Source organism: Falco naumanni, chromosome 10 (genome assembly GCF_017639655.2).
Source record: "Falco naumanni isolate bFalNau1 chromosome 10, bFalNau1.pat, whole genome shotgun sequence".
In the NCBI taxonomy this organism is placed as follows: Eukaryota; Metazoa; Chordata; class Aves; order Falconiformes; family Falconidae; genus Falco; species Falco naumanni.
This window is the reverse complement of record NC_054063.1, coordinates 12,943,394-12,956,695: the sequence shown is the minus strand read 5'-3', so window position 1 is coordinate 12,956,695 and position 13,302 is coordinate 12,943,394. Positions and strand designations below refer to the sequence as shown.

General features: G+C 41.4%; 1 protein-coding gene across 2 annotated transcripts in view; it reads right to left on the bottom strand.

Annotated features, from left to right (window-relative positions):
* MPPED2 (metallophosphoesterase domain containing 2) overlaps nt 1–13,302 on the bottom strand; it is a 109,256-nt gene that overhangs the window by 69,032 nt on the left and 26,922 nt on the right. For both annotated transcript variants that reach the window (XM_040609513.1, XM_040609514.1), the window contains exon 3: nt 1,085–1,266. In XM_040609513.1, the coding sequence (XP_040465447.1) occupies nt 1,085–1,266 (182 nt within the window). The remainder of the gene's footprint in view (nt 1–1,084; nt 1,267–13,302) is intronic.

The window sequence follows — 13,302 nt, the reverse complement described above, 5'->3', positions numbered from 1 at the left end:
AGGAGGGTGAAAAGACTGAAAACGTAGAAGCTCTTCTATTTAAAAATTCCTTTTGTAAATCCAAATGTTCTTTACTTATCTCTTGAAGGGTCAGCCACGGAACTCCAATGGAATAAAACGATGCTATTAAAGGCATGTAGAGATGTGGCCATCATACGGCAGGCAAGAGACAGTACACTCAGGGAGGTAAAGCCCGAGGACAAAGCTACGCTTTCAAAGGTTTTCATATAATGCTGTAAATTCATTGTAACGTTTCTTGAAGATCAGTTGCATGAGTCACCTTCACCTCTGAGCATTTCTAGTGCACATGGTGACATGGCAGTACACAGCCAGCCTACCAGTGGCATTTATAACAGGAGCATCCTGCACATTTAGATACATTCCTTGTATCTAAGTCCCCCTCCTTCATTTTAGCCTTCTGCTGTTGCAATTTAATTGCCTTCAAATATAGCGATACGCTATCAAGGCACTGCTATCAAATACAGCAGAATGTGAAACGTGTTCTACCCAAAAGGCATTGAGTGTGTCCGAAGTTAAAATGCCAGTACCCTAACGCAAAGGGGAAATCGTGTGAAGACCACCCCCAAAAAATTCTCTCCTTCCAAACATCATTATTGATTTTGCCATCCTGTATTGTGGGAAGAAGGACTTCCACCATTCCCAAATATGTTGTAGCTTTCAGCACTGCTGTAAATTATGGCAAACCCAAAATACAGCGAGCAATAGTTTTGGCTGTGGATATAAAACCCCACAGTGTCAACTAATGGGACACCGCATACATTCCTACCAGGTGCCACCACCCCTTCAGCACACACGTAAGGCTACGCAGTCCTTGCTGTGGAATGACAGAATCTTTTTTCCCCCAAGGTAATGCAGAAATACAGCAAAGTCTCCAAATTTGTCTTAATTAACAGAATCACACTGAGGCTAGAAACAGCACATCACATGAGGACAAGTGAAGTAAGCGGGGGGGGGGGGGAGGGGGGGAAGGGATTTTCAAGTGCTCTAATTCAATTAGGAGGCAGTGACTGACACTTGGACAGGAGAGGTTAACTGGGGTCACCAAAACGCAGTAATTCCTTACCTAACCAGTCATTAAACTTCTTAACCTCTGAGGGCAGTCCCAGTTCGGTGAAATCGCCTGTGTGGAGAAGGATGTCCCCATAAGGCATCTGGATGCCATCTGTTCTGGAGTGTGTGTCTGAGACGCAGACAAATCGCGTGTGGCCCGCTGGTTTTGGAGTGTCATATGGGATAGGGTCGACCCTAAAGCAGACACATAAAGATCTCGTAACAGTTACAAGGTTAAAACCCTCACATCTATTATTTCAGATATCAACACAGAGCTATCTCTACATAGCGTGCATGCACACACACATCCATTTACACACACCATGCTGGAAGAAATGATTCTGTAAAGCAACACAGCCAAAAATCCAGAAGGAATCACAGTGCTTCTTAAATACTTACCTGGCAAGAAGGGAAGATTAAAAAATACAGAAGATATGGCCGGTTTCTGATATTAAAGTTAATTTAAACATTGGGAAAAACTGACATGTGAGACTTTGAATTCAGATATATTTTTTCCACCCTTTACTTTACACATGAACAGGTACAACAGGTCTCGCAGGTGGGCCAGCAACAGGCTCTCACTTGAGCTGAGCAGCTCAGCAGCCGATTTTGTTCGAGGGCACAGGAAATCCTACAGATTCCAGCAGGAATATTTGTTTACACACAAACAGGTACATTCAGGAGTGCTTTGATGAAGCCTGGAAATTGCAGAACTGAGACTAATGACAACTTCTTACCCTCATACAACATCCTGAGCTCATCTTCCCAAAATCTATAAAGTCAGGAACTGATACAGCAGAGCACTAAGGAACCATAGATAAAACATTTTTTTTCTATTATCAATGATGTTTAAAATGTAGTTCAGTTGGTTATTTGCAACCTACGTTTGTTAATGTGATCTTGTTAACTATATGCAACCCATCACAGAAGTTTGGTTTTGAGGTGTCTTTAAAAAAAAAAACAAAAATAAGCAGAATAGAGAAAAATAACAGGGAAGAGAAGTGCTTTACACATGCTTAGCGGTCAGAAGTTCTAATGTGCAACAGAGTAACTTAAACTCCAAAAAGCAATCCATCGCCTATTTTGGAATAGCAATTATTTCTCTGCAGAGAGTTACCATAATTTGATTTGCTCGATTTAACTCAAGATTTGAATAGCACAGCATACAGACTAAACCCCATCCCAACTCCACAAAACTTCAACCCATTCCACCGATGTGCCACTTTGATCATTGTTAGAGCTTAGCTTCAGCTAGAAATTTTGAGGTGTTTAGGAGTTATGTCAGAGTAATACTTCACTTATATCTGAAATCATGCGAGTAGTGAAACCAAGCTCTGAGTATTCTAAAGCACCCAAAATAATGCTGTTCTAAGACTTATTGGGACAAACTGACACAACATCCAAAAATCAGTGTCTGACAGTAAAAAGAGATATTAAACAGGTTTTATTAGTTTTGCTCCCCACCCTGAATGAAAAGAAAAATAACTAGCACACATCACTGTGAATCTGTTTTTCTTAAATCCCCACAGCTGTAATGCGACGTATGATTAGCAATAGAAAATAAAACACAAATCCTAGGAACATGGAGACTTTTGAAGTATTCCTTTATTTACTGGACTGTATTTAATATTTTTAGTAAACTATATTAGTATTTATTATATTTTGAAACGTGTAAAAACTTCCACAAGTGTCTTGAACTGTAGCTCCCTGCATAGGTGAGAAAGACCAAAAGCATCCTCCAAGGATCAATTCAGCTCCCAACAGTGGGGAGTTTACAGTGGTTCAAGAAATCAAACACTGTACGGGTACGTACTGGTTTCCAATGGGAAAATGTCCACATGAACACACTTACTAACAAGATTTTACTAAGTCTTTTGTATTTGGTACTATGTTTAATAACAGCTAAAATTTTCACATGGGGGAAGGGGGAAAGACACTATCTGTTAGACTGCACTTTCCCAGGTACCATAATTTAAGCATGTCCAGTCCAACTGTATTTACCATAAATATACCACATTGGTATATCTGGCTGCCACAGTCCACTGAATTAATTTGCGAAATTCAGGCTTTAAAAAATGTGGACTTTAATATGGCCTTTACTTTAAAAGCAGGTTTTACTGCAGGCTGGATTGGTTTGGAGAGGGAGTTTGGTAGATAACTGGTTTTGGTATTGCGTCTCCTATTCCACCCAAAGCACCAGGTACAATTAGTTGAGCCATACAACTGGTTACCACTACAGGAACCCACTGCAAAAATCTGACCTCCCACAATCAATGGATTCTTAGTCTTTGCAAGGGTCAGAAATTAAGAAGGTTATTATTACAGAGGAAAATTAATTTACCCGTTGAAATCACACTGGCAAGCTGGGCAGAACTGTAATTATAGACCGCTTTTGTGTTTGGTGTTTTCCTCCCAATTACTCGAAGGTAAGCAGAAACTTCTTCAATAGTATGTCACACAGTAAACACGGGGGTCTCCATGTCAACACTTCCAAGTACGTTTGCTCCAGACAACACAAAACCCAACACCAACTTCCATCACTACCACATACCTTGTTCAGGTGGCCTCTGCTCAAGATATGGACCACCACTGCCTGCATCCTGGTAGTCCAATACTGTTCATACACAGCAGTTATGCTTTTGCTATTCTCTGCAGCTTCCCGACAACCCCTGTTTTGTTTTAGGCAATCCCTATAGGAGCATAACACCAAAATTTGGTTCAGGATTTTTCTATTCATGCCATGACTGATTTACAGAAAATTCTATAATCGAAATACATTAAGTTCCTGACCCTTCTTTCTCCTCTTTACAAACACTATGATGTTGCCAAGTAACCTTTTTTCTAAATCTTCACTTAATTTCTTCTCTTATTCAGTAGTGCTTGCCCACTAAGTACTTGAAAGTGAGATACTGAAGGTTATTGTGTTCAGCCCATCAATTTATCCTACTCAAAACAGTCCTTCAATAGAAACTTAATAAAAGTGGTGTTATTGCCAGTCCTAAAGGCTCAAGTTTTCTTTTCATCCAGAGCTACAGTACAGCAAACAGTAATGCGAGATTTTTCTTTTTTACTACATCATGAGAGGATTGGCCTCTGAACCCGTGAGATGAGCTGCCGCAGGAGGCCAGGCACTACCACCCTTTCACAGCTTTGGGTGACACACTGCTCGCTAGCAGGCTTCCACCTGGGCTGCCAACGTCACCCCTTCTGCTGGTGGTCTGCTCACCTCACAGCCCAACACCTGCAGCTTACAAACCAACATTTCCGAAAGCTCTGTCATAGTTATGCGCCTGACCCTCACTGCAGTTCGACAGGAGATTAAAATAGTAATTTCAGCCACCACCAGTCTCTGCTCAATCAGAGCACATGCCTAAGAGATTCAACATATCCTTTACCATTTGCTCCAAACAGTGCATCCAGCTAACCTGGACAGTCTCCATCACCACCAATACTTTATTTTTTTCAGTCTTGAGCTGGCAGGCTGAAACACTTGACAGATTACTTGATCACTGCACTTGGGAAAGCATGGTCACAAAAAGATGCCAGAATAATTTAGCTGTTCTTATGATAGGATTAATACAGAAATCAAGAAATGGAAAACAACCTAACAAAACAGCCAAGTGTTCACACGTTAGGATTAATACAGAAATCAGGAAATGGAAAACAACCTAACAAAACAGCCAAGTATCAAAACGAATGAGAAATTTTTTTGCTGTAAGTTAGTAAATGATGTTGAGCATCTGACTTCCTTTACAGACAGCTGTTAATAGGTACTTATCTATCCTAAGAGATCTTACACCTTAGAAAACCAGGCGTTTTTCCCAAAGTTTATAAAAGACAGTATGTAATCCCCTAAAGCCGTTGAGCAATGACTGCTTTCTAAATTCATGACAGTAATGTAAGATCTGTCACATTTAATGCACTTATGACAAGGGTTTAGGAATCAGAGGGGATAATGTAATCATCATAGACTTCTATAAGGACCTTGTTTATCCAATAATTACTTGGCTTTACTAAACTGCCCTTACCATCGGTTGTTCTCATTTAGAGGAAGACTCACGCAGGTACAAACCTCATATTTACAGTCCCTCACACGCTGCTGCAGCCGAACCAAATGACAACAAAACCCAGGCTCCAATGTGGCTTGCTCAGCTATCACTAATCGGTATCTTCCTCCAAAACCACGGTTACCATGGCACTTCCAAGACAGCGGGGCCATGTAAGCAAGCAAACCCAGTGCTGCCCCTTCCTTGCCTTGCGGATGCTGCGTGCACAGCCGGGCTGCTGACATCCCAGCGGTGCTGCTCCCGGGGAACATGTGGACTTGGGAGTTCCATGCTGTCCTCATCTACTGGACAGTAAATTTCATCATGGCTTTATGCTTTAATATCAGAGATTTAGTAAATAAGTGACAATGAGCAATGTAGAAGTCATCAAGGGGGGTTTTGACAGTGAGGTGGGGGGGCTGAATTCAGAAATTCACAGAGAAGGAAAACATTGGGCCTTTCACATGCATGGACGCAAAGGACTTGATTTAGGATGTCACGCTATGGAACAGACACATGAGCTGTGTATTTCAGCCCAAGCTTATGCTAGTTCCTCACAATTATGTCTTATAAATCAGCAGCATTAGAAAGCACCTCTGAGACAGCAAGGGCAGTGCAGCCCTCTAAGAAACAGAGCTGCAGGCAGAATTACACCAGGACCCTGTTTTCAAAGAAAATTCAGAAAAGACACAAGCACCATTTTTCTGAAAGAGCTAAAAGTTTTGATTGCAAACGATAATTCTGCATGGTTGAGTTCAAATGCTGAAAACACAGGGCTCTGGCTGGGTTAGCCGGTCCTCGGGAATGCCTGTGCTTAGAGAGCTGAACCCACAGCCTTCCAACCTCCCCGCTCTCCTGAGCTTTGAGATATGCAGAGCCCAAATCCCCTCTTACAGAACAATTCCCAAGAAACCAATTCATCCAAGAAGATGGAATAAAAATCTTAAACATTAAGCCAGGAAGAATTTCCAGTTCCTAACATTGAATAAATCACACAGATTAATGTGGCACCTAGGCTGCAGAAAACATTTACAGATGCTAAAAATCCCTCCCCCTGCCCCAAACCCTTCAGCTCAAACCAGCACTATAACTGCTTACAGGCCACTACTTTTTAAGCTGGTTCTGTTGGCTTTGCTACAGGTGAGCAAGTCGGCAGTCAGCAGAGACCACCACGGACGGGATTTTACTCCTTCCCAGGCTCACCAGATGCACAAACAGTCCCATGACCTACGGCCCCCGTCCTTCCCAGACTGTGCCACATCATATGATGCCTTTTCATCTCTTAATAATTTCTCCATTGGGTTAGATCTGTGACTGAATTTGTGGGTTTGTTTTTTATGACATTTAAATTACTATTCATTATAAATCCATTTAAGCACAGACTTCAAGTCTGTGTAGCACATAAAATCCGTGTGTTGTTGCACTTACTCTACTGTTTTGGGAGTCATTTGGAGACATGCTATATAGAATAGTTACTAGATTAAAACCCTATCTATTTTACTAGCTTTTAAAAAAACACCTACTCATACTTGCTATGAATAGTCTGTTTTATTTATTTACACAGTTTAGCTTCCTCTTGCAGAATCTTCATACTCTTCCTGCTACTCCTATTCTCAAAATTTGTAAACCAAACCTTTTCAAAGAGCCAGTTAGCTTGGTATATTTATTTTAGGATTAAAATACAAACATTTTCTGCAAAAACTCATAAAAAAGCTTGTTTCTAAGTGCTGTTAGTTCCCCCTCCCCAGCTAAAGCAACAAAAGGTAATTTTGTTGCAACTGGAAAACAAAAGCAATATAGTTTCATATTTTTTCAATATATCTTCAGCTTTTTCTTTCTTTGAACTCGTAGCTCTGTCTCTACACATGCTCCCCCTGACATGGGAAGTTCAGGAGAAGAGTAGAAGGGGAATTTCTGTGGAAACTACTTGCTACAGTACTTAAAGTATTTGTAACAGTAGCTAAATCTCAGGGCTTTGTTGTCTTGTGATAGTTGTTATTTCTCTTAGAGCCAGTCCCAAGTCCTGGAATTGGGCAATCATGTGAGACCTGTGGGTTAATTATTTTTGTCAACATACATCAATAAGTCTCTCTGTTCAAGAAAAATGCATGAAAAGCATCTGTATGCCCTGCAGACATTCAAGAAACGGAATGAAAATAAAAGATGTGAAATTTTTCTCATTTTTTAAAAAAAATCTCAGGACTATTAGATCAACTTTGTAATTTCAGTAAGTTTGTAATGCCACAGACCAGAAGGTCTATATCAAAATCAAACTGTAAATGTGTCTACATTTTGAAATAAGAATGTAACATCTGAATTTAAAATCTTCAGCTCAAAACATTGTCTTAAAATGTAGCGTCATTGAGTTTAGTTGATCAGGCTGACATGAACATGGACACTTTGTACACACTCAGACTAAAAGCCAAAACTCCAGCATCAAGTGTGGAGCAGACACAGTGCCCCCGTTCTTCACTATAACTTAACTCAGCATATTTTGAGCAGCTTCTCTCTCCCAAAGCTGCAAGGAACAAGCCGACTGTGCCTGCACTGCTCTGCAGCTGCATCTCCCGTAGCTGCTCCAGACGCTGTTCCCAAATTTGTAAGACATCTCAGAACACCCAGGCATTTTATTTTCTCCACTGCTGAAGCACACATTGCTTACAACAATCACCCTGCCAGCACCCACCTCAACACCCAAGCATTTCAGCTCTCCCCGGTGCCGCAGCTGCAGGGTGCTGGCAGCCGGAGCCGCAGCAGCCACGGCGCATGGGGCAGCAGGCACTGTCCCTGGCCCACCACGCTGGGACACCAGGGAAGGGGCTGCCACTGAGCACACACCAGCGCCAACAGCCCATGGTCAGCTCCAAGACTCTTGGATGACAAAAATCCAGAAAAAGGCAAATTACAGTAAGAGAGGCTGTAAGCCTGTTGGGACGGTGGCTGAGAAGCCCGTTGGGACGGCGGCTGAGACCTTGGGGACTAGCCAGGCCCAGGGGTTTTAGCCATGACTCTCCTTGGCGGCAGGCACCGCCACCCGTGTCCCCAGATGCGTGGCTGTGCGCCGCAGCCATTCCAGCCTGCTTTGCTCCCTGAGCTGGCTGGGCCCGCTGAGTCCAACACACCCCGGTGTCTTTATCTCCTTGAGTCATCTCACCATGATTGCCAGGGTAGATGCTGGTTTCCCAAGCACAGCTGCAGATCTCAATCCTAAATGAGGCTCTGCATGATGAGGACCCAGTCATAGGAACTGATTAAAGGGGGGGGTGGGGGGGGGGGGGTGGGAAATGTACGGCCTGGAAGAAGGGGGGGAGGTGCAGGAGAACAGGATACCCAGCTGGCAATAACCACTGTGACTTTCTTCCTTAAGAAATCCTAGTACCCATGGGTAAAGCCAGACACCACAGGTTACCATGGCTTTCTTCAGCCAACAGGGGAGCAAATAAATTGGAGAAAAAGCCAAGCGGGTGGTGGGATGGGCAGGAGACCCAGCAGGGCAAGTGCTCCAGCAGCATCAGGGAGGGGAGGCAACAGCCAGCGTGCCAGGGAAGAAAAGGACTCCAAGTCAGCAACCTGCAGGACCACCTTGGCACCTCTGCCCCACTGCCGGGGGCTCCCTTCCCACCCCACCTCGCATCCCAGAGCTGCCTGGTGGCCCCACCAGGGCTAAGGCACGCAAGAGGAAAGCTCAGCATGCTCCTCTCGCCCCTGGCTGCCACACAGCCCACACACCTCCAGCCCCACTGCGCAAATGCTCCTGTCGAAAGACCTGTGGTCTGAAAAATCCACTCTGGTCAGTCGAGAATTATTATCACTTTGTAACTTGCATTTCAAAATTCCTAACAAAACAGGCCTTTTAGAATTTTTTTTTTTTTTTTGAAGCTGCAGTGACTATTTTAGGAAATCGTTCAGAAATAGATTAACTTCTTAGTATTTATAACTGATCCTCTGGTTTTAAAAGGGAAACTACCTTTGATGAAGAGGACAGGCAGGTTATTCAATTACGCTGTCCCTTCCAATGAAAGGCAGACACCCTGCAAATTCTTACAGCGTAAATTCAGCATATCATATAGACATGCAGACATCTCCAGCCAGAAAAACGTATGTGTGCACATACATAGAGCTGATTTTGTGATACAACACATGCTGAATGAACAAAGCAAAATGCTCATTTCCTCTCAATAAACACAATGAATGTCAAAATATAGCACTGCTTTGCTTGGCTGCTGTCAGCCATTAATTGTTTAAATCATACATATTAGTGCTTTTGTTAACTTGACTCCATCCTCCAGTATAGTCAAACACCAAGAAAACATCTGGTTTCTTCTCTGACTAAAAAGAAAGGGATGCAAATACCTTTCGACACTCTCACTGGTAAATCTTATTTGTACAAGCACACATATCTAATAACAGACTATCCCAGATTAGCTAGAAAGCCACACCTCTTCTGGAAACCTCCATGTACACGTGTCACCCATCAAAACCTTAGAAACAGTTCTGGAAACTGTAAAACAGAGGTCTGATATTTATTTCAGAAATGGCATTAATTGTGTCTTGGTGCAATGTGGGGAAAAAAAATAAATTACATTTACAAACCCACAGGAGGATTCAATGCACCACTCAGCAGCTTACTGCTAACGTTTCCAACAATTATAGCTGCAGGGAAATGATGGATCTTTTTATTACAGGTTTTGGAGCTGTTTTATTTCCAGTGAGATTTATGAGATTAAACAGAAAAGACCTATATTATCCACTGTCATCATTTGGGCAAACTTAAGAAAACCCTCCTTCATAAGGAATTCATAAGAGATCTCAGCCCAATATAAACCTCAACTAATTAAGAGTCCAACCTCTGCTAATCCCAGGTTCTGGTCAGTAGTAAAACCAGAAAGAGCTAAAATAGAGATTTTCTGTGGTGTTCTTTGGGAGCAAATAGTCAGCTGGTTTTCTTCCGAAGTACCTAACCTCCTTTGACATTAACGGGAATACAGAAACTGAATTGCTTGAGTGCTTTTGAAAATCTTAATCATCCCTTTGCAAATTACATTTGTTTAGTCAATGAAATACCTTCTAAAATTTGGGTATAAGTGGCCTTCCAAAGGTTAAAGAAGCAAAACAGAACTGAAAACAGTATCAACACCAGTATGAGCATCACTCTGAGGCCCAAGCAAAAGTTTCCTTCAAAAAAAGCAGTAAATTGCCATTTTTATGCTGGTATGTTTTCAATTAAAAGTCATTTAGAAGCACTTTTCCCACATTCTTTTGTTTGGGGTTTTTTTGTTTTTTTTTTTTTTGGGGGGGGGGGATGCTATAATTTATGCCTTGCTCTCACCCCAAAAGAACTTATTTGCTGATAAAACTGCAGCTATAGGAGGGTATGTCAATAAGCTCTCGACACCAAAAGCAGACTTTTATTTCCCTACTATAAGCTCTTCAAACACAGACTCATTAAATATACTCAGAAAGTACAATCTAGCATCCCAAACCCCAAAAAGAAGTGAATTTAGATCCAATTTTAATTTAAGGATGACAAAATTTGAAAAACACACATTTTTATCTCTCAGCAAGAGTGAGGCTAAATGAATGTGTGGTATCCCTCCAATCGTTTCAATTGCACGAGTCATAAAACAGAGCAGACTTGTTTCCAGGGTGGAAACCACAGAGGTGGCTTTAGCTCTCGCTTCACCATTAAAACAGTTTTTCAAACTGTAATACAGAAAAAAAACCCACCCCAAAACAAACAGGGGCAGATCTCCAGGATAGGTTGAATTTAATCGATTTTGCTCTAACTTGACACATCAAAAATGTCATCTTTCTCAGAAATTAGGACAATTTGTTCAGAGGCACAAATGTAGAAAACTAATGATATGACTTCTAGTCACAGGGTTCCATCAAAAAAGAATTGTATAAGCATGTATAGCAGCATATACTCCATTTTTTATGCCCATTTGTATTAAAATGAACTCTGGAATGTCCCAAAATGTATAGAATTCATAAGCATGACTCAGTTTTTCTTGGAGATTATAAAATTCAGCAAATAGACAATAACCTATTTAATAAGGCAACTGGCCTTGAAGGCACACAAAATTTTGAGAAGAACTGATTATCTTTTAGAATTTCCTACCAAATCTAAAAACTACATGTTTCAGAAACACATGTTCAGTGTTTAGACACTGGATTAAGCCTACAGCATTTGCAGAAATTCACTTGAGGTTGGTCCTGACTCGCCCCCCCCAGTATATATTTGGTCTGAAATACAGTAACTACTTGAAATTTCACTGACTTTCAGCTCAGGAAATAGAAGTGTTGGGTTTAATCCACAAGTTAAGTATACAGTGCAAGTAAGAAGCTCTGCACTTAGCCTTCTCAATCATTTTACTTTCTGACCTGAAGTTATCACCCTCTCCAGGGATGAGATGCAATTCAATCTCCATGCAGGCAAAATGCTAGCCCTCTCCTAAACAGAGCGCTAATCACGAGTCTCTCTGCTGCTCTGCCTTATGATTTGACTTCCACAGGGGTGACAGAACCGAGTCCAAAAAAACTGTTCAAAGGAAGGACAACTCACACTGGGCAAACGCTGTGAGTTCCCATTTTTAAGGTACTAAGGGCACAGAGTGCCATCAACATGCCTATGAAATTGTCACTGATGTTAGTGGGAGATCGGGGAACAGAGCAGAACATATAACTCAAATAAAAAAGAAACTTCCTAGCATTCATGCAGCACGAGATACTATTTTAAGGGAAGTAAATTGGCAGACACTGTATATTATCTACAAAATAATTTTGTGGATCTGGCAAAAATCTGTCTCTCTTAGGATGTATATTCTCTCCGGCATCTAGGCTCTAACAAACTTTTTGAAGATAATAGTAATAAAATGCTTCCAACTGAAACCCAGGCAACTGACACTACTTTCCTACTCAACAAAATTCTTCATAATAGCCACGCTGTCTTAAAAGGCCTTTTGCCACTCAATCTCACGTATATGAATTATTTCAGCCTTTGTGAAAGGTTTCAGTCTCTACCTCCTCTTAAGATTTATGAAGTTTTCTGCAGGGAAGATGATAAAAAAAAAAACTGACAGCAATTTAGCTCTCCTAAAGTTAAGTCCTTGTTTTTAATAGGAATAGAGAGAGGAGATTATTAACTAGTTTCTACCAACACCAAAAGACTGGTTTGTACTCAGCCTCCAGATTACCAAAAGCTCAGTACTATGTAAGCATGCACCTTGTGTAACCACCCAGCTGGCCCAGTATTTCTGTACTCCTAATTCCATTGTCACACATTTTGACACTAGTCTTCTTAAGTTCAGCTTGAATTCCAGACTTAAGACTGCTGAGAGATCCGAACCAGTCTCAGGATGTATAGAAAAACATGAACTTACTTTGTATAATTTCCTTTAATAAAGTGGGAAGGAGTACCAGAACCAAGTTCTGCTCTCAGATGTGCTCTCAGCCCTTCACAGTAACTTTGCTGGAGACACAGAAACATAAAAGACAACTTTGGGCACCCAAATCTACTGGAGAGAATTTCGCACTTTTATCTTTCTATTATTTCTCCTTCTAATGCAATTGTCTTCATTTCAGCCAACATCGTCTCCCTGACATACACGGCTAACACGAAACCCAGTTGCAGACAGAACTGGATCCAGTCAACAAAATGTTGCAATTCCTGGTGACTGGATTGGAGAGGGCTGTGAAAGCAGGTTCTCTCATTTGTAGAAGATTGCACCAAATACATTCCCAGCTAAAAAGATTATACCAGATAGCATTCTCCCTCTTTTTTCTCTATCCAGTATTGAACAAATTATGGCAAGGAAACTGCAGGTCAAATAGTATACATTCCCCAATATTTCAAGATACAAACATTAGTTCCAGAGAGAAAAAGTTTGGTAGATAAAGCTATAGCAGGGGGAGAAATAATATCTCATGTCTGCACTAGCAGAACACGATACAAATGTAGCTTCAGCAGGAGATACTCCTTAGAAATGCACAATTCATTCTGACTTACTTTCTCCTCCCCTTTATTTTCTTTTCCAAGTCTCACCCGTTATTTGGCATTCTTACACCCTTTCTCCTAAGCAATGAGCACTTGTTTGACGGAGGCTGCTGAACCCAGCACCAATGCCTTCTTACAGAAAATAAAAAAATCTTATGGATAAAAACCAGCACTGAGTATTTTTGTTGC